The 20,900-nt window shown below is 45.9% G+C and overlaps 1 protein-coding gene across 6 annotated transcripts in view; it reads left to right on the forward strand.

The window, feature by feature from the left end:
• Nucleotides 1-20,900, forward strand: part of lrp6 (low density lipoprotein receptor-related protein 6) — a gene marked incomplete at its 3' end in the record, with an annotated part of 105,042 nt that overhangs the window by 69,631 nt on the left and 14,511 nt on the right. For 5 of the 6 annotated variants that reach the window (XM_083650532.1, XM_083650533.1, XM_083650534.1 and 2 more), the window contains 7 exons: nucleotides 4,581-4,797; nucleotides 5,627-5,916; nucleotides 9,715-9,941; nucleotides 10,614-10,798; nucleotides 16,520-16,846; nucleotides 18,207-18,409; nucleotides 19,840-20,051. In XM_083650532.1, coding sequence (XP_083506658.1) covers nucleotides 4,581-4,797; nucleotides 5,627-5,916; nucleotides 9,715-9,941; nucleotides 10,614-10,798; nucleotides 16,520-16,846; nucleotides 18,207-18,409; nucleotides 19,840-20,051 — 1,661 coding nt within the window. The remainder of the gene's footprint in view (nucleotides 1-4,580; nucleotides 4,798-5,626; nucleotides 5,917-9,714; nucleotides 9,942-10,613; nucleotides 10,799-16,519; nucleotides 16,847-18,206; nucleotides 18,410-19,839; nucleotides 20,052-20,900) is intronic. The other variant, XM_083650537.1, reaches the window with a different exon arrangement.

A 20,900-nucleotide genomic window follows, 5' to 3' on the forward strand; every position in this document is an offset into this window, starting at 1 on the left:
TGTGGCCTGAAGCTGCAGGGTGATTTGACACATGTGGCCTGAGCTGCAGGGTGATTTGACACATGTGGCCTGAAGCTGGCAGGGTGATTTCACACCTATGGCCTGAAGCTGCAGGGTGATTTGACACCTGTGGCCTGAAGCTGGCAGGGTGATTTGACACATGTGGCCTGAAGCTGGCAGGGTGATTTGACACCTGTGGCCTGAAGCTGGCAGGGTGATTTGACACATGTGGCCTGAAGCTGGCAGGGTGATTTGACACATGTGGCCTGAAGCTGGCAGGGTGATTTGACACCTGTAGCCTGAAGCTGGCAGGGTGATTTGACACATGTGGCCTGAAGCTGGCAGGGTGATTTGACACCTCTGGCCTGAAGCTGGCAGGGTGATTTGACACGTGTCCTGATGCTGGCACGGTGATTTGACACATGTGGCCTGAAGCTGGCAGGGTGATTTGACACCTCTGGCCTGAAGCTGGCAGGGTGATTTGACACATGTGGCCTGAAGCTGGCAGGGTGATTTGACACATGTGGCCTGAAGCTAGCAGGGTGATTTGACACATGTAGCCTGAAGCTAGCAGGGTGATTTGACACATGTGGCCTGAAGCTGGCAGGGTGATTTGACACATGTGGCCTGAAGCTGGCAGGGTGATTTGACACATGTAGCCTGAAGCTGGCAGGGTGATTTGACACATGTGGCCTGAAGCTGGCAGGGTGATTTGACACATGTAGCCTGAAGCTGGCAGGGTGATTTGACACATGTGGCCTGAAGCTGGCAGAGTGATTTGACACATGTGGCCTGAAGCTGGCAGGGCGAGCACTAGCGTTTGCTGTGGACTGTTACAGCCACTGTTGCACTTGGTGTCTCTCCTACAGAATGGCTGCAGTGCGGTGACATAAATAAACCAAGCTCCAACTGGCAGTAAGGTGACAATTGTATGGGCACTGAAAGACTGAAAGCACTCTGATAAACAGAGGAGCCCCGCAGTCCTTAAAGGACCTCACCCTAAAATCCAAAATACATATTTTTCCCTCTCACCTATAGTGCCGTTTATCCTAGATTGTTTTGTGTTAGTTGCCTGAGTTTTGGAGATATCAGCCACATAGAGATTTCTGTCTTCTACAATGGAACCGGATGGCACTCGGCTTGTGGTGCTAAAAGCACACAAACAAATTACATTTGAAAAAGTTAACAACAATGTCTCTTTCCAGAAATCATGACCCAGTCACTCAAGATAATGCACAGACCTTGTTATGAGCAGTTTCATGTAGGAACTATTTTCTTTCGATCGAACTACACTTTAGAACTACATTTTAGGGTGAGCTGTCCCTTCAAAAAGTCTGAAAAAGTCTTAAATTATCAATAAAAAGATAAGAGAGTTTAATTTGGATGCAAATGTAAAATTAGACTGCTATTAACAGAAAATCAAAAAATGCGCTCGACTCAACTCAACTAATAACTGGGTGCTAAATCCTACAATGAATGTCAAGAATAAAAGAGAAGAGGATAGCACTCCAAGTTAAACTTTTTATTGCCTGCAAACGTTTCGGGCTGTTAACCCTTCATCAGTGCAGTAGCAAACAAATCAGGTATCACACAGGTGACTATATCTGCTATTAACAGATAAGATGAAATAAGGCAAATGTCACTCTTGCGTTAATACTCCAGTATTAATGGGGTTAATACAATGTGCGTCAAACATCTAACTCCCTGGTGTCTTTTTCGTACAATGTTCATCCATTCAATTTCAGAACACAACTTTGTTAAACATAACTTTATTGTTTCCGTTCAATCAGGGGACAGTGGTGGTGGGGACAGTCTTGGACCAACGGTTAGAGAAGCGAGCTTGTGACCCGACGGTCATTGGTTCAATCCCCGGGACCGGCAGGATAAATTTGGGGGGGGAAAGTGAAAAGGCAGCACTTGCCCCTCCCTCATTACCACCACTGAGGTGCCCTTGAGCAAGGCCCTTAACCCCCAACCGCTCCAGTGGAGCTGCTCAGTGGCCAGCAGATCAGACTGTGGTTGTACTGGTCAGCTTCCAGGTGTGAATGTGAACAGGGCGCTCCTGAAAAAGAGAGCATTGATCTCAGTGAGACTCCCCTGAATAAATGAAGGTGTCAAAAAAAGAAAAAAAAAATCAAACAAATGTTTTTTCTTTCTTTATTCCACCTTAGTGTTAAAAGGCTGTTAAAAAGTCTCAGATGTGGCTCTGTGGAAGCCGCTGGTCCCCTCTGCTGGAAGCCAGTGGAGAAGTGAGATGTCAGAGTGAGTCCGTGTGAGGAGGGGGAAATGTGGCGGCCATATGCGCCGCTGTTTGTTTGCTCCGGCTGTTGCTTTTCATTAGCGCCGCTGAGATGTGCTGCCAGCTCGCCTGAGAGAGGGAGCGTGCGCACTCGCTCGCATCTACCACCAGGGGAGCCACACAATGTGCAAACTCACCGTGGAGACTGACAACAAGCCCCGCCCCCGAGCCAACAGCTCCTCTGTTCGGTTGCTTCCAATCTGTAAAGAAGGAAACACAGGCTTCCCACAGGTCCTTGAAATCATTGAAAGTTTGTGAATTGGATAACAAACAAATCAAGGCATTTGAAAATGGACATAAATAGACATGGGTCATTAAAAGTGCTTGAATTTATATTTTTTGTGCAAGAACAGAAATTGAAGTTATTTGGGTTTGCAAACAGAGCAGAACTGTACAGCGCTCATGTCCCCATATACATTATTATTATTGTTGTTGTTATACATACATACATACATTAATATACAACACTAATTAAAAAAGTTTCTCTTCAATATCTATTTTACTTCACTTCACCAGCCTCGAAGCATCTACAACACACACAGCTTGGGATGTAACGATAACCGGTTTTATTGGTAACCGTGATAAAATTCCTTACGACAACCGTACCGTTTCAACTTTTCATTATCATTAAAACTGTGTTACCACGATTACAGTGCTTTGAAAAACATGGTAAATACTAAATACTGTCCATCATCAACCAAAGTTGGCAACCGTCTCCCAGATGCAAACGCGCAGCCTTGGAGAAATAATTTCTGTGAGTGTATTAGTACTTTATGAACATTTTCAGCACATTTTAACAAACCGTGATAATACTGATAACCGTGATCATTTTGGCCACTATAATCGTGATCTGAAATGTTCATATCGTTCCATCTCTACACACAGCCATCTTTGTAATTCCATGGCTACTTTTATAATTTCACAATACTCATAGAACCTCTTGTCCACCTGCCCAACCCTGAATACAGCATTTCAGACTAGCCTACAAAAATGATCCACTGGCCAATCTTTAGGATCAAATGGGATCATAAACTGCATTACTGAGGGAATCATACACTGCATGCCTGATGGGATTATAAACTATTATACTAGTATTCCAGTAAGTGATTCATACATTTCAAATCTAATTCCAGGCAGCTTTTAAAGAAGTTTTAAACCTGAAATTTGTGTCTGTGTTTTTTGCGATACTGATGAGCCTGAAAAGTGTTATTGATGTTATCTCAGGCTTTCCCAACCCTGGGGTCGCATGGAATTCAAATTTCTAGTAATTGATCAATACAAATAATAATAATTATTATAATAATAAAAACACCACATGCACCGTTGATGTTTTGCCCCCCCATGGCGCGCCGGGCAACACATGCCAAATACACTTCATGCAGTCAGTCACGTAAAGGGCGGTGTAGCTTCACAGCTCACCTTGACGATCACCAGCTTGTTCAGAGAACAGGGAGAAGTCCGCTGTTAGGTGATGAGCCCGCCTGAATAAATTAACTATACGTCACAATTATAATATGTACACTCGTGTCTGCCTTGATGACTGCGTTGGGTCTGAGAGCAGTTAAATGAAAAGTCCAGACCATCGGGGGAGCATAGGAGCTTGTGTGTGTACAACACCGGTGTTGTCATGATTTTAGTAGTCTCGCAGTAGCCAGCCGTAGATAAATATGTCTGGGGCACAACTCTTGGCAAGTTTAAGGACTGCCGCCTCAGACCAAAACAAAATGTGTGACATGACGACCAACCACAGACCTCTTCATTTTCGTGACACAACTCGTGGGGGCGGTACATTTTGAACGATTTACCAATACACGCAGAGCCGGACTTCCGTAACAGCCCAGCCAATCAGAGAGGCTTGCCAACTTGTGATTCAGACCCCCCCACAGCAGAGTGTCTGAGTGACCATGTGAGTTGATTAACTAGTGGGAACATTTGCACACCGTGGCAAGCCGAGGTCACTAGAGTTTAGTGACGTCAAAGTGTGGTCACAAGGCAAAAAGTGTTGAACCACTGCCTTAAACCTCTCTTCTTCCTCTCTCTCTATTTCTGTCTCTTTCTCTCTCTATCTCTCTCTATCCATCTATTTATCTCTCTTTCTGTCTGCCTCTCTGTCTGTCTCTCCCTCTCTCTGTTTCTGTCTCTCTCCATCGCTATCTGTCTCTCGCTGTCTCTCTGGCTCTATCTCTCTCTATCCATCTATTTTTCTCTGTTTCTCTCTTTCTCTGTCTCTCTCTCTTTGTCTCTCTCTGTCTGTCTCTGTCTCTCTCCCGCTCTCTCACAGGTGATGGACATGGACGGGACAGGCCGGCGGGTCCTGGTCGAGGACAAGCTGCCTCATATCTTCGGCTTCACTCTGCTGGGAGACTACATCTACTGGACGGACTGGCAGCGGCGCAGCATCGAACGTGTGCACAAGCACAGCGCCGAGCGCCACTTCATCATAGACCAGCTGCCCGACCTCATGGGCCTCAAGGCCACCTACGTGCACCAGGTCTACGGTGAGTAGAGGACCTGGCACCAAGTGTGTCAACAGAGTTCCCTCCGGTCGTCAGCTGTGTTTTCCACACACGGAAAGTTAGGCAATTTGACGAATTCTCAGAGGAAGTCATATGGAGTATTACCAGCGGGTCACTTCACACTTGTCTGACACATTCGTTGCATTAGCTTGTGGTTTTCAGCCCGACTGGGGTGGAAACCAGAAACAGGGTTCATACAAGGTCCTTAAAGTGCTTCAAGTCCTTGAATTTAAAGCAACACACACTGCCGATTTGCAACTTTTCAAGCACTTTCTAAATAAAAGGGGGAATTGATATTTATCTGACTGCTTGTATTAATTGATGAAAAAGTAGCCATGTGTGCAGTCATGTAGAAAATTGAGGATGTGATTTGATACTTGGAGCTGCGATACTTTAAGCTTGAGCTTTATCGAGATGCACTGGAACGCATCGTCGAATCAAAGTAGATTGAGAATATAAGGCCATGTTCACGTTACAGGCAAATCCGATTTGCTGTTAAAGTCATTAATCATCATTATCTTGATTGGTTTCCCAAATCTGTTTTGTGTGTCTGCACTGCCACAAATCTGATTTGGATTTGTGTTCAGGTCGGATCTGTGTGTCCAGACCTCCATATGTGGTTTGGGACAAGTGACCCAAATCAGACTTGGAGCGTCCAGACTCATAAAACCAATCTGGATAGAATCATTAATAGGTCACTAAAGTTCACAAATCAGATTTGGCCTCCTAGTCTGAACATGGTCTAAGAGGCAAACAAATACTTGAAAAGTTGTTTGTTTTTTACGTTCCCCTCCTCCCTCTCCTCGTCCAGGTACGAACGAGTGCGCGGAGAACAACGGCCTGTGCAGCCACCTGTGCCTGTACAAGCCGGGCGGCGTGCAGTGCGGCTGTCCCATCGGCCTGGAGCTGATGGCCGACCTGCGCACGTGCATCGTGCCCGAGGCCTTCCTGCTGTTCTCCCGCCACACCGACATCCGACGTATCTCCCTGGAGACCAACAACAACAACGTGGCCATCCCCCTCACCGGCGTCAAGGAGGCGTCCGCCCTCGACTTCGACGTCACCGACAACCGCATCTACTGGACCGACATCACACTGAAGGTGGCACGCACAGAGAGGGAGGGTGAGGGGGGGGGGCGTTTAGGGATACATAGGGTCCCCATGGGTCTTTGAAATCCTTGAAAGTTTGTCAATTTGAGGGGGGGGTCAAGGCCTTAAGAGTTTTTGATAATAGACATAAATAGACATTGGTCATTGAAAGTGGTTGAATTCATAGATTTTGTGCAAGGAGAGAGATTTAAGTTCTTTAGATTTTTCTTCATTTAACTATAGTTAATGTCCCACCTTTCCCCAGGATGGCAAATGCATCGATGCTCAAAGTTTAGGCTATACATGAGGGCACAATTCAAAATACTGTGACAGCAAAAATTTTGATTGTTTTTTTTGGTGAAGATTCTAGCTTTATTTAGCAAGAATTTCCAGTAGCTGTTTACAGTACCGTTACAGTGCCCTCACCATCCTGGGAAAACACACACACACACACACACACACACACACACACACACACACACACACACACACACACACACACACTTATGATGATGTCGTCAGTGATGTCACTTGAGCAATTGTGCATTGTGACATCACTGATGATGTCATCAGTGATGTCATCAGTGTTGTGACATCACTGAGATGTTATCAGTGCCCAGAGATGTGGACTTGGAATGGAGACTTGGACGTGAGTCGTACTTAACACGTTAACTGCCAACGACGTACTGATACGTCAAGCAGAATCCAACCGTTCACTGCCAGCGACGTATGGATACGTCAAAAAAATCGTTTTTTTTTTTTTGACGGTGGATCCTTGATCTGGCCCTTTTGCATCTTCTATTATACTGTTAGAGCCGCCGGGCGTGTGCAATCCATTCCGCCGACCCACTGAGTGGCGACGGTGCTCAGACTATTGAGTGTTGTTTGGCCAGAAACGCACGCATTCCAGCTGAGCTCAACCGAGGACCCAGAAGCGAACGAGCCTCATTCTCATACTGTAGGCGAAAACCTTTCACACGGGCGCACGGCGGTGGGGGCTTCCAAAGGTGGACTGGGTGGAAAGCACACTTTGAAGCGCGCAGCATAAGCCTAGAGTCACACAAGGCTTCGTCAAAGCTCTCAACCGAAAATCCAAGAACGGATTAAGCCACATCCACGCTCGCCGACGAGAGGCTGCTGCTCACTGCTCAGACAGGCAGGAGAGACTGGCTTGTGACTGACAAACGCTGCTGAAATCCACCAGACACGCCCACGGAGGGAGGAGTTGTAAGGAGAGGGGGTGCGGGTGCTGCTATGGAGGAAATTACTGTTCAGAACTATATTGTTTATGTCTGATAGTCTCACTGATGCCAAAAATAAATGGTTAAAGTGACTGTTTGATATTGAATTTCACAAAACTGCGATTATCTCAGCTTTTTGTCTCAGACGCTGAAACCATGCTGTACTCAACGGCTAATATCTACATAACTACTAACTCTACAAACTAACTCTTTTAGACAGAGAAAGCACACATTCTATTAGTACTTTTGTGAACTTTGTGTTGACAAACTCCAAGCAGAAAATTATCCTTGGCTCTTGTAAAATGAGCCAGAATCCTCAAAAAAACCCTCTGGCAAAAGCTACCTACAGTAAAAAAAAAAAGGCTGGCAGTGAATGTGTTAAGTCACACACACAGTGACTTGAGACTTGACTTGACAGTTGTCCTCAAAGACTTGAGACTTGACATGGACTTGAGATTTGGGACTTTGGGAACAATCTTTATTTTTTGGTGTATTAACATTAAGGGTCTACTAATAATAATGTCAACTAATCAATGCTGATGCTGTGTGTGGATAATACAGTGGCCTACATGCTTTGAATCCCTTAGTTTTAGCTATGCAGTGTTCTAAGCAGACTGGATGGCATCCAGCAGATGATAGAACGCTCATCCATACGAGACTTGAGACTTGACTTGGACTTGTGACCAAAGACTTGAGATTTGACTTGTTCTCTAGCTCAAAGACTTGAGACTTGACTTGGACTCTAGCTCAAAGACTTGAGACTTGACTTGGACTCTAGCTCAACTCAAAGACTTGCATGATGCTCTGCGTTAGGGTTAGCGTCATTTTATCAGCATATCAGGCAGCAGAAATGTTCGTTTTGGGCTGATGACGATTTTTCATTTCAAAGCCTTTATTGGCCGATACTGATGACTTGCCAATATCATTGTGTATCCCCTAGTATATTCCTGTGTGTGTGTGTGTGCCTGTGTGTGTGTGTGTGTGCCTGTGTGTGTGTGTGTGTGTGTGTGCGGGCGTGTGTGTGTGTGCGCGCGCTCCTCCTGGTTGGCTCGCTGCCCACAGCTTTGCGCAATAATGGGCTCCCATGAGACGCCAGCTTGGAAATAATTGATGGCGCTGTAGTAGCCCCCCGACGCCCTCTCCCCCGCCCCCTATTTTGTGCCCCTTCAAAAAAGAAAGAAAGAAAAGCCACAAACCAGCTCTGTTGTTTTAGCGAAGGGAGATCATTATTTGTGAAGGAATCCTATTTATAGATTTGCCTCAGTTTGAATGTAGTTGCACCAAGCGTCCTAAAACACTGGGGGGGGCGGGGTCATACTGGCTCTGCATTATTTCTGGGGAACGTTATGTTTACTGTTTACTTACAGATTATTCTTCTGGCCAACCATGTGGAAAAATGAGGAAATGGGAGTTTATATCCAAACAGTGGTTTTATGGTAGTGTGAATATATGAATACATTTGTTTGTTATCAGTTGAAAATAGCCTCTGCATCCCATAATCAAAGCGTTGGAAAAATGAGTGAAATGAAATGGCCAAGTCACCCTGAAATTTAGAACGGCAACGTCATGGGCCTGTTTTCTATTAGGAAATAAAGACCCTATTCAGTTACTGTGAGGAAATGAATAACACTGTAGGGCTGTAATTGATAGGGCAGTTGAAATGGTGATCAGCCAATCACAGATCTATTGTAGAACGTCTGTCATGGTCAGTGGCCAATTGGTGGATTATAGTATCCCTACAACAGGAGCACATAACATGCACATGCAAACATGCACAGTTTTTGAGCACAGACTTTCAGTGCAACAGCAATAATAGTATGTCAAAACCATAGACTGTCGAAAAAATATGGACAGACTCACTTTGACGTCACCCATTGGTGTTTGGACTCCCGTTTTGAAACCTAGTGTGGCCGTCGCCATCTTGGGGTTCTCGCGCGAGACGGCACGAGACCAGGTATTTCCTAGAGCTGCAGCTCCACCTGCTATTGGTCCGTGATCGGCAAGCTGCGTGATCACTGGACAGTTGACCTTTCAATCACGCTCAAAACAAACAAACGTCTTTTCTATCGTCTATTTGACTCTAAACGGGGGAGTTATATAGAAATTCACCCCCGTACAGTTGTTATGAAATTACAGCAATTCCCTGGGAATCTAGACCAGGGGTTTTCAAAGTCAGAGACTGTGGGTCTCCCCTCACTCAGACAAGCGTGCCCCCCCCCCCCCCCCCCCCCCCCCATCATCACGACTGTGTTATTTGAACCCATTGCCAGTCAACAAATTAAGATAGATAGTCTGACATGACTGTTAAGATGCTTCAAACGACATCAAATACATACACAAAAGGGTCTGTCTGAACAAAGAGATTTGTATTAGTTTCTGACTCTGGGAAAGTGGAAAAAACTAACAACTACTGTATCTGTCAACTAAATCACACACATTTAGGCTCTTCTATGTCATCTCCTTTTCATAACTGTCATATTCTTTCACTTCCACTCATTATAGGACTGTAAAAAAGTCTCCATTGAAAGCCAGGCTCATGAAAGTGTCCTTGTGTCTCCTCTGACCGCAGACCATCAGCCGGGCGTTCATGAACGGCAGTGCCCTGGAGCAGGTGGTGGAGTTCGGCCTGGACTACCCAGAGGGCATGGCTGTGGACTGGCTGGGCAAGAACCTGTACTGGGCCGACACGGGCACCAACCGCATCGAGGTGGCCAAGCTGGACGGACAGCACCGCACGGTCCTGGTGTGGAAGGACCTGGACAGCCCCCGAGCCCTCGCACTCGACCCAGCCCAAGGGTGAGCGCTCGCCCCGCCCACTTTTGTCTCTGTTGGCACAACCCGGGCTAAATAAGCCCCGCCCACTTTGATCTCTGTTGGGACAACCCGGGATAAATAAATAAGCCTGAGCTGACCAGCCAATCAGTGATTTCTGTCATGATTTCAACATGCCAAATCTTAACCAGCTGACCAGCCATTCAGTGATTTCTGTCATGATTTCAACATGCCAAATCTTAACCAGCTGACCAGTCAATCAGTGATTTCTGTCATGATTTCAACATGCCAAATCTTAACCAGCTGACCAGTCAATCAGTGATTTCTCTCATGATTTCAACATCATGTCAAATCTTAACCAGCTGATCAGCCAATCAGTGATTTCTCTCATGATTTCAACATCATGTCAAATCTTAACCAGCTGATCAGCCAATCAGTGATTTCTCTCATGATTTCACCGTGTCAAATCGGCCGAAAAAGCCGTCGACTAGAGCCAACGGTGCGGCGCACACTGCAAAGACTCAGGCCACAGACGCTCACCGACGGCCCAGACATAGCCTGCCGACCACCGCTTGGCACAGAAAAACATAGAGAAGGGAGAGCCAAGTGTCAGCCCCAATACTGACGTGTTGCTCACACCATGTGTTTCTGTTCAACAGGTTCATGTATTGGACTGAATGTGTTTCTGTTCAACAGGTTCATGTATTGGACTGAATGGGGCGGCAAGCCCAAAATCGACCGAGCGGCCATGGACGGCACAGGTCGCATCACTCTGGTGCCTGATGTGGGCCGCGCCAACGGCCTCACCATCGACTACGCAGAGCGCAGACTCTACTGGACCGACCTCGACACCACTTTAATCGAGTCATCCAATATGCTTGGTGAGTATTATAGGGCTGCCCTCGACCAAAGATGATCCTGGTGGACCAGAAATCGACCCCAGCTCAGTCTAAAAAAGAAAAGAAAAGCAGTGTACTTTTTTTGTTATTATTTTTTGCAGTGTACTTTTTTGTTTTTATTTTTTGCAGTGTACTTTTTTGTTTTTATTTTTGGCAGTGTACTGAGTGCACTATACCTGATAGCTGATAATTATAAATAAAAGCTATTTGCAGCATTGTAACATCACCACAATGGACAAACTGATCAGCGTGCCGTGCACCTGGCCATATTCAGCTGTGATGGGAAACAGCTTTCAGAAAGCGTGTGCGATGGCTATGGTTATGTAATGTTAGCACACGTGGCATGGTTAATTAGTTGGCAGAAAGGACAGCTAGACAGCTTTTACGATTTATTCCAGTAACATCTTATAACAGTCTGTCTAACATTACCGGAGTTGGAGTGTATCTCTGAGGATGTCCAGTCCAGCCCTAGAGTATTAGCATTTACAACAGCAAAAAAGCATCTTTATCATTTCTTTACAATGGCACCTTAATCGAGAATATCTACACAAGTTCAGCGGTCACCAAAATATGCAACAATAAGTTGACTTAAGTGACACCCTTTGCGTGTTTCATCAGTATTGGTAGTTAGCAGAGATGGGCACTTGAGACTTGGTGACTTGGACTCGAGTCCCTGTTTTGATGACTTGCGACTTGACTTGACAAAAACATAAATGACGAGACTTACTTTGACTTGGAAGTTAAGGACTCGAGACTTGACTTGACCTGAGAGGTGATGACTTGAATGACTTGTTTGTGTTCGTCAGTTTTGCTTGACACTTGAGCCCTTTTCCCACATGCGTACCGGAAAATTACCTGTAAGTCAATATCGGACATTTCCCTGAATTTCCCTTCACACCTCAGCGTTCGCATGTGAGAATCTCGTCGTCAAACAGCCGGTATGTTGGGGGGTGGGGTGGGGCGGAGCGGGCGGGGGGCGGGGGGCGGAGGACAGTGGCCTGGGGTCTGTGCTGCAGGCCACTGAGGCCAGTCAGAAAAAAACAACAAACAAACATGGAGCCGGCGTCCACTCTTTTGATAATATTGCTGACGTGCTTTTTCCTCAAACGTAGACAGCGACGCAGACAAATTAAGGCGAAAATGGAAAGGGATATACGTGCGAACAGAAACAGATTCATGTTCGCAGTCTTCTCCGCTCAACATCATGCAGAATATGAAGATAGACTAAACCGGGGACAGATCATGACAGTGTTATGTACCTCTGCGCTGCTGCGTGAGACTAGAGCCGTCTGGAAGCGAGAGAGACCAGGAGGGAATTTATTTTGGGAAGATGCTCTGAACAATTTTGACGACGTGGAATGGAAGCGTCATTTTCGCATGTCCCGGTGTACGTTCGACTACGTGCTGAGTCTGGTCCGACCCGCACGCAAGATCACCCGGTGGCGAAAACAACTGGAAGCGCGTTTGCGACTGGCAATAGTCCTTTGGTGGTACGCAACACCAGGGGAATATCGAACAATCAGCTGTGTATTTGGTTTTGGACTGTCTACTGTGTGCAACCTGGTCCGCGAAGTCACAGCCCACTGATAGCGGAAAATGACTGGACCCCTTTCTCACCTGTCTGTCTATCGCGGCATACCGCTCTTCTGACTGGCTCAAAACTGGTGAAATGGCCGCGACGACGGGGTCGCGCTTATACCGGCACGGCGCCTTTCCCACATGCAGGCATTTGACCATGTTCCGGTCATTTTGCGGTACAAAGCGCATGTGGGAAAAGGGCTTTGGACCAATTGTAGGGCTGGCACGGATCACGGATAATCCGTGACCCGTACGGATCAGCCCACGCGGTTCGGAACATCCATCGTTTCATTTAACGTTTAACGTTAGTGTATGAGAACGCCTGCAGCCAGACACAGACAGGCATCATCATGGCAAGCACAAGTGAGCTTCCTCATCCCTTGTCGCCGCTGTAAAGTCTCTCTGAAGGCTGGCTACTAAAGACAGCATCACAACAAACTTATTTCAACACCTCTGAAAAAGCACAGGAATGCGAGCAGCGTGTTGCGGGCTGCACAAGATAACGAGAGCCACAACACACACACGTTTCACGAACACATTATCACCGGACGGTGAAATGTTGCATTTAGGACACATAACAACAAAACAACACGTGGGGCCACCGAGTAGCTTAACGTAGCATCAACGTTATGTTTCCAGACTCACCCGGTCTGTACCACCCGTGTCAAGTGACTGCAGTTAGCAAGTAACAGCCAGGAAGTTAGTCATAGAAGCACCACGCTGAAACAGGAAGTTGGGTTGTTCTGCCTTCAGAGTAAAAGCATAAATTGTGTCACTTATGAGAAAAAATATTTTTGAGCTGTGCAGGGCAACAAATGGTTAGAGAAGTATAATAGTATTTAAAAATTGAATCGAAAATCTAATTTTGAGAGAAAAAATCTGAGATTCTTTTTTTTTTGCTGATCCGAAAAATCCGTTATCCGTGGCTCAAAATCCGTCACGCGATCCGATCCATGGGTTTTCTGATCCGTGCCAGCCCTAACCAATTGACTTGGGACTTACTTGAGACTTGGACCAAAGTGACTTGGTCCCATGTCTGGTAGTTAGTCACCTAAAAATACTAGTTGTGTTTCAAATTACTCTTACATCATCTTTTCTCAGTAGTTTTGCCTTACCTTCTTTAAAACCATACCTTCTCAATTGTGTTGATCATCATCTTAAAATGCTGTATAAAACTATTGCCATTTTGAAATCAATGAGCCAATCTCATTTAGTTCAAGCAGGCATGAATTGCATTTTTTCAACTAGCAGAATGTTTTCTGCATGAAATGCTGCAGTATTTTCACTTTTTCAATATTTTTTAACTTGCACCAACAGAAATGATATGAGAGAAAACAAAGTTAAGAGCCTTCTAATATTAAAAAATAACGAATACCACATTACAAGAATTCTAATATTAAAAAATAACGAATACCACATTACAAGAATTGAAAAACTAATGGGCTAAGTTACTACAGTAGTTACTACAAAAAGTAATGGGTACTCTAATGTATGTATTGTTTTTGTTTTGACTTCTAACTGAAAGCAGTGAAGCATTCTTGTACATATATGAGCTTTATGTACATATCAGATGGCAAAAGTGCAAAAATAGATTTCCCATTAGTGAGTAGTGGCAATTCTGCTTCTATATTTAGGAGAGGGGAGGGGTAAAGGAGAGGGGAGGGGAGGGGTTGGGTAAAAGGGACACTTCAAAAGGAGGTTAGAGGCCTGTTGAAACAAAAGCTGCATGGCACTACTGCTCCTGAAATGTGCCCTCACAGTGGATGATGTAAACCAGGCCCAAAATATTCCTTACAGAAAACTCTTGAAATGACACTGCTATTAGGCCCAGGCTAAAGCACACGCTTACAGAAAACTCTTGAAATGATACCGCTATTAGGCCCAGGCTAAAGCACACGCTTACAGAAAACTCTTGAAATGATACCGCTATTAGGCCCAGGCTAAAGCACACGCTTACAGAAAACTCTTGAAATGACACTATTAGGCCCAGGCTAAAGCACACGCTTACAGAAAACTCTTGAAATTACACTGCTATTAGGCCCAGGCTAAAGCACACGCTTACAGAAAACTCTTGAAATAACACTGCTATTAGGCCCAGGCTAAAGCACACGCTTACAGAAAACTCTTGAAATAACACTGCTATTAGGCCCAGGCTAAAGCACACGCTTACAGAAAACTCTTGAAATGACACTGCTATTAGGCCCAGGCTAAAGCACACGCTTACAGAAAACTCTTGAAATGACACTGCTATTAGGCCCAGGCTAAAGCACACGCTTACAGAAAACTCTTGAAATGACACTGCTATTAGGCCCAGGCTAAAGCACACGCTTACAGAAAACTCTTGAAATGACACTGCTATTAGGCCCAGGCTAAAGCACATGCTTACAGAAAACTCTTGAAATAACACTGCTATTAGGCCCAGGCTAAAGCACACGCTTACAAAAAACTCTTGAAATAACACTGCTATTAGGCCCAGGCTAAAGCACACGCTTACAGAAAACTCTTGAAATGACACTGCTATTAGGCCCAGGCTAAAGCACATGCTTACAGAAAACTCTTGAAATGACACTGCTATTAGGCCCAGGCTAAAGCACACGCTTACAAAAAACTCTTGAAATAACACTGCTATTAGGCCCAGGCTAAAGCACATGCTTACAGAAAACTCTTGAAATGACACTGCTATTAGGCCCAGGCTAAAGCACACGCTTACAAAAAACTCTTGAAATGACACTGCTATTAGGCCCAGGCTAAAGCACATGCTTACAGAAAACTCTTGAAATGACACTGCTATTAGGCCCAGGCTAAAGCACACGCTTACAAAAAACTCTTGAAATGACACTGCTATTAGGCCCAGGCTAAAGCACACGCTTACAAAAAACTCTTGAAATAACACTGCTATTAGGCCCAGGCTAAAGCACACGCTTACAGAAAACTCTTGAAATGACACTGCTATTAGGCCCAGGCTAAAGCACATGCTTACAGAAAACTCTTGAAATGACACTGCTATTAGGCCCAGGCTAAAGCACACGCTTACAGAAAACTCTTGAAATGACACTGCTATTAGGCCCAGGCTAAAGCACATGCTTACAGAAAACTCTTGAAATGACACTGCTATTAGGCCCAGGCTAAAGCACACGCTTACAAAAAACTCTTGAAATAACATTGCTATTAGGCCCAGGCTAAAGCACACGCTTGCACAGTTCTTGCAACACTACCAATTTTGTGTGCAGGGAAAATAGCCTCAACCTTGGCGCGGGACGCTGAGCACAAAAAATAGCCCTCGCCTGGCAGATGTGTGTTATGCAAGGATCTCTCTTTTTCCTGAACTCTCTCTCTCTCTCTCTCTCTCTCCTGGTGTCCTCTCTCTCTCTCTCTCTCTCCTGGTGTCCTCTCTCTCTCCTGGTCTCTCTCTCTCTCTCTCTCTCTCTCTCTCTCCTGGTGTCCTCTCTCTCTCTCTCTCCTGGTGTCCTCTCTCTCTCCTGGTCTCTCTCTCTCTCTCTCTCTCTCTCTCTCTCTCTCTCTCTCTCTCTCTCTCTGAGGCTTTATTGGCAGGACCATATTGATGCACAGTATTGCCAAAGCACATTGCATATTACACAGGGTAGGACGAACAAGGGGAAATGATAAAACATACTGTAACATTGTAATTTCAAAAACATCAACCATGTCAACAATATTTAATAATGGTGTGCGTGTGTGTGTGTGTGTGTGTGTGTGTGTGTGTGTGTGTGTGTGTGTGTGTGCGTGCGTGTGTGTGTGTGCGTGTGTGCATGTGCGGTCGGGTCCATTCACTGTTCCTCAGAGTGTGTCAGGTAAAGACATAGACTGCTGCTAGACTGCTGCTCTCTCTCTGCTCTCCCAACAGGATTAGAAGTTTGTTCATGTTGGTGATCTGGTCAAATTGAGGTTGTTTGTATTTCAATTTGGGGGAAATATGTGGTTGGGGCTGTTTGGAGTTTTGTGCATTCTGTCAGAAAGTGCAGCTCTGTCTCCACGTTGTCTTCCTTGCCCAGCTGGCAGAAGCGCTTGTCTTTGGGGAGCCATGATTGCTTGCACCGGCCTGTCTCAATGGCCAGGCTGTGCTCACTGAGTCTGTCTCTCTCTCTCTCTCTCTCTCTCTCTCAGGCCAGGACCGCGAGGTGATTGCCGACGACCTGCCTCACCCGTTCGGCCTGACCCAGTACCAGGACTACATCTACTGGACGGACTGGAGCCAGCGCAGCATCGAACGTGCAAACAAGACCAGCGGGCAGAACCGCACCGTCATCCAGGGCCACCTGGACTACGTGATGGACATCCTGGTGTTCCACTCGTCCCGGCAGGGCGGCTGGAACGCCTGCGCCTCCACCAACGGCCACTGCTCTCACCTCTGCCTGGCCGTGCCCATCAGCGGCTTCGTCTGCGGATGCCCCGCCCACTTCTCCCTCAACTACGACAACAAGACCTGCAGCGGTGAGCGGAGACGGCTCGGCTTGAGCCGGACACTGATGAAACGAGTGTCCCGTTACTGATAATATATTTTTTACGTGTACAAGTCTCATCAGAGTAGAATGTGTCAATATCTGTGCTTGTGATTAGAGCTGGGTATCGTATGAAAAATGATGATACCACCAGAGTACCCTTAAAGTGATACCGATACAAATAGAATACTTCGTTCGATATCTAGTTTTTTTAAGCCATACGTTCTGGTGGCATCTCGGCATGCTGCTGAACTGCCAACAACATAAATTGAAGCCACACCCACTTTCGATTTAATCCGCACGCCCTCCGAGTACAGATACGGATACAGAGCATTTAGTTGGTTAAACAGAGATACCGACAATTGTGTAGCATCCCTAGAGACATCCGTACGTACAGAAAAGTCGTCGCACGAGCGCGCATATCCGATATCTTAAATATTTAGATTGTGTCCTCGCAGTGCTCGGATACATGAGTGGTCACAATACAATGCGAAAACACAGATAAAAGCCCACTCGCCCTACCAGTCATTCCTCCAAAAGCTCCTCAGATTGAAAGCAGTTGTTCTGCAGTGTACGAGAATGAGCAGCAGTGTATGAGAATGAGCAGCCGGGGTATTTTCTTTTTAAAGCGCTTGTGGTTCGCTCCTCCGTTGCCAACTTGGCACGGGCCGGGAAACTGAAGCTCAGTTTAAGCCCAGCTCCCTCCATGTCTGTGTTTGACATAGTAAAAACACTTTTTTATAATCGGCCCAGAGGCTCCCCAGGGGGAGTCGAGCTTAGCCGAGTGTGTGTGTGTGCGTGCGTGTTAGGGGAGACGCTGCCTACGCACATTCAAATATCATTGCCATTTTTTTTTATTTTTTTTTTATTTTTTGGCCTGAGTCCTTTTTCTGCTGGAGGTTTTACAGCCCTAATACAGGTTCTGCTCTCTCAAGTTGCCACACAGTTGTGTAATTGTTTTAAGTTTTGACCGTAATTTTTATTCGAATTTGGAAAATTTGTTGACTGCAAACCGATCAGACCCACCGCTGGGGCAACTGGTACGAGCTGGCGATAGCTTTAACGCTCTCCCACTGCGCCGGCCACCCACAACGTTCTGGCCTGACATACTGTAGAGATGCACGATATGGATTTTTTTTTGCCGATATCCGATATGGCAATTTTTTCCAACTCTTTACATGCACTTTTTCCCCACGTGGTTATGGCAAATGAGCAAAAGTGCCAAAAAGTTGGCGTATCCCTTTATTAGCTGAAAATCTTTTGAGATTCTAACTTTAAGGCCTTTATCGGCTGATACCGATGCCGTCCTGATATCATGGTGCGTCCCTAGGCTGACTGTTTCTCTCTTGCAGCGCCGACGTCCTTCCTGCTGTTCAGTCAGAAGACGGCCATTAACCGCATGGTGATGGACGAGCAGCAGAGCCCCGACATCATCCTGCCCATCCACAGCCTGAGGAACGTGCGCGCCATCGACTACGACCCACTGGACAAGCAGCTCTACTGGATCGACTCCAAGCAGAACGTCATTCGCCGCGCCCAGGAGGACGGTAACCAGGTACGGGCTAATTCCCAGGGTTCCTTCCTACGCAGGTCTGGAAAGTCTGGGAAAGTATTAAAAATGAATTTGATCATTGAATAGTTTGGGAATTTGATAAAGTCTCTGGAAAAGAATAGGGAATGTTGTGGGTTCAGGTCCGACGCACGTAATTCTAGCTTTTATGTTGCTGTAGAGCCACTTAGCTCGCATCTGGCCTGCTCCTTGATGGCATACTTCAGGGATGCTGGATCACATGTCCTGCAGTTGGCAACATTCAGCTGTCCATGGCTTGAAGACGCGGGTCTGAAGGCAGACTCCCACTTCTTTTTTGTGACATCACTGATCACTGATGATGTCACAGTGGGATTTATGACATCACTGATGATGTCACAGTGGGATTTTGATGATGTCACAGTGGGATTTATGACATCACGGATGATGTCACCGTGGGATTTATGACATCACAGTGGGACAATCACAGTGGGACAGAGAAACAAACAAACAGACAGAGCCCCAGCTCCCATTTATATACTGACTGATGATGGACATGGGTCATTGAAAGTGCTTGAATTTAGGGTAGCTGTGATGCACCTGCCTCAGTGAAATGGTCACGTGACATGGGTGCAGGTTGCAGATGCAGGATAAACAGCGGCAGCTAGCAACATTCAGCAATGCCTGGATATTGTATATTTGTATATTATTTTGCTGTGCTGTGTTAGAGAAGGCAAGACCACACTGAGTGTTCACACATTCAAGTCTCTATTTTTATTTGTCTGTGAGCTAGTTCTCGTCATAAAAATTCTCATTGTTGCAACAATAATGAACCTTGATGCATGTCTCAAACTATGCCTTGTTGGGTCCTTGAATTTGGGGAAAGGGTCCTTGAAGGTCCTTGAAAGGTCCTTGAATTTGATGTAGAGGAAGATGTGAGAACCCTGGTAATTGTTACAGTAATCCTCTGTGGATAACCTTCCATGACGTCAAGTAACATAACAGCAAATATCTTTTCTGTAGCTGTTGACGTAACGTAGCTTTAATACTGTAGGTGTCAATGTGTGATGTTTTGCTTACTATCAACGTACGTTTCTTCACTTCATGTTCACCTGGCACGGCGTTATCAGCGGTCCGTGCACCGCGGTGAAGGTAGTTTTAAGTTGGATATTGGACAGACATTCACTCTGGACCCAACAGGGTCTTCTTACGGTTAGCTCACCTCCCGGAACTTCACGCTTAACTTAGGGACCGTGAAATAAATTACTTTTTAATTGACACAAAAACAATCAGTATATAAACAATCATTCAATACTTTCATGCTGACTTGACAATATTAGTGAAAATTATCATTAAAACTTGTACTAAATTCATGTAGCACACTTAGCACCCGAGAAATTGATGAGAAAAGGTCTTAACTGCCATGCGCTTTGTTTGGTCCGTTCTCCTCCTTCCAGAGCATGACGGTGGTGTCGAGCTCGGTGGGCGGACCCAACCTGGGCTTGCAGCCGTACGACCTGAGCATCGACGTCTACAGCCGCTTCATCTACTGGACCAGCGAGGTCACCAACGTCATCAACGTGACGCGCACCGACGGCCGGCGCGTGGGCGTGGTGCTGAGGGGCGAGCACGACAAGCCCAGAGCCATCGTCGTCAACCCGGAGAGAGGGTCAGTAACTGGCAGCCCGGTCCAAAGTTAGCAGTTATAGACGGGTTTTCACAGAATTGTGTCGCTATGGGAACAGTTTTGAAACCTAGCCTTTTTTTTTCCTGTCAGCTATTGTATTAGCAAAACACTGCAACAGGAAGTAGGCTAGGAGCAATTTACAATGTTTCCGTTGTCAAGTTAAAACCGTCTATAGCTCACCTAGGTTTTGATGACGGACAACACGCTTAATCCACATGTCCGTTAAAGTCGGAAAAATTCTTAAATGATCTCAATTTAAGGCCTTCGAAAGCATGAAAAAGCCATATTTTGGTTGCACTGAAAATCATGAAAAAAGCCTCAAATGTGGCTGTGTGAAACATGGCGGTATCCTGAACACATGCCTGGTGGTTTGGCAGCCTGAGGCTACAGGTGTTCTTGTTCTTGTTGTCGTTAAAGCAGCTGCTTGGCAATGCAGAAAGGTGCATAAGTCATTGCCATGTGTGTTTTGACATTGTACCAAAATGAGCTCACAGCCATTTTTGCTCCTTGCTCCTTTTAGACTTGAGGGCGCTTCTTTTTTGTTTTGCCGTCATTGTTTTGTCCCAAACTTGCGGCGCTTCCCGACAGCCACAAAAAGCCTCGTTTCTGATCACACACTCATTTGTTCCCCTTGTTTATTCATTCCGCCTCGTGCATTTCCTCGGCCCATCTTTGCTCGGCGGTGCCAAGTCGCTTGTTTCAAATCTAAATTGTAGGGTTTTCTTTGGGCCCGGGTTCAGACCGTAATCTCTGGCTCATTGTGTGGTTTCTGTGCAACGATGTGTGCAGATGTTCTGCTGCTTTCAGAGCCCAGAATGGAAAACACCACCA

The sequence above is a fragment of the Poromitra crassiceps genome (assembly GCF_964638095.1).
Source record: "Poromitra crassiceps genome assembly, chromosome: 2".
In the NCBI taxonomy this organism is placed as follows: Eukaryota; Metazoa; Chordata; class Actinopteri; order Beryciformes; family Melamphaidae; genus Poromitra; species Poromitra crassiceps.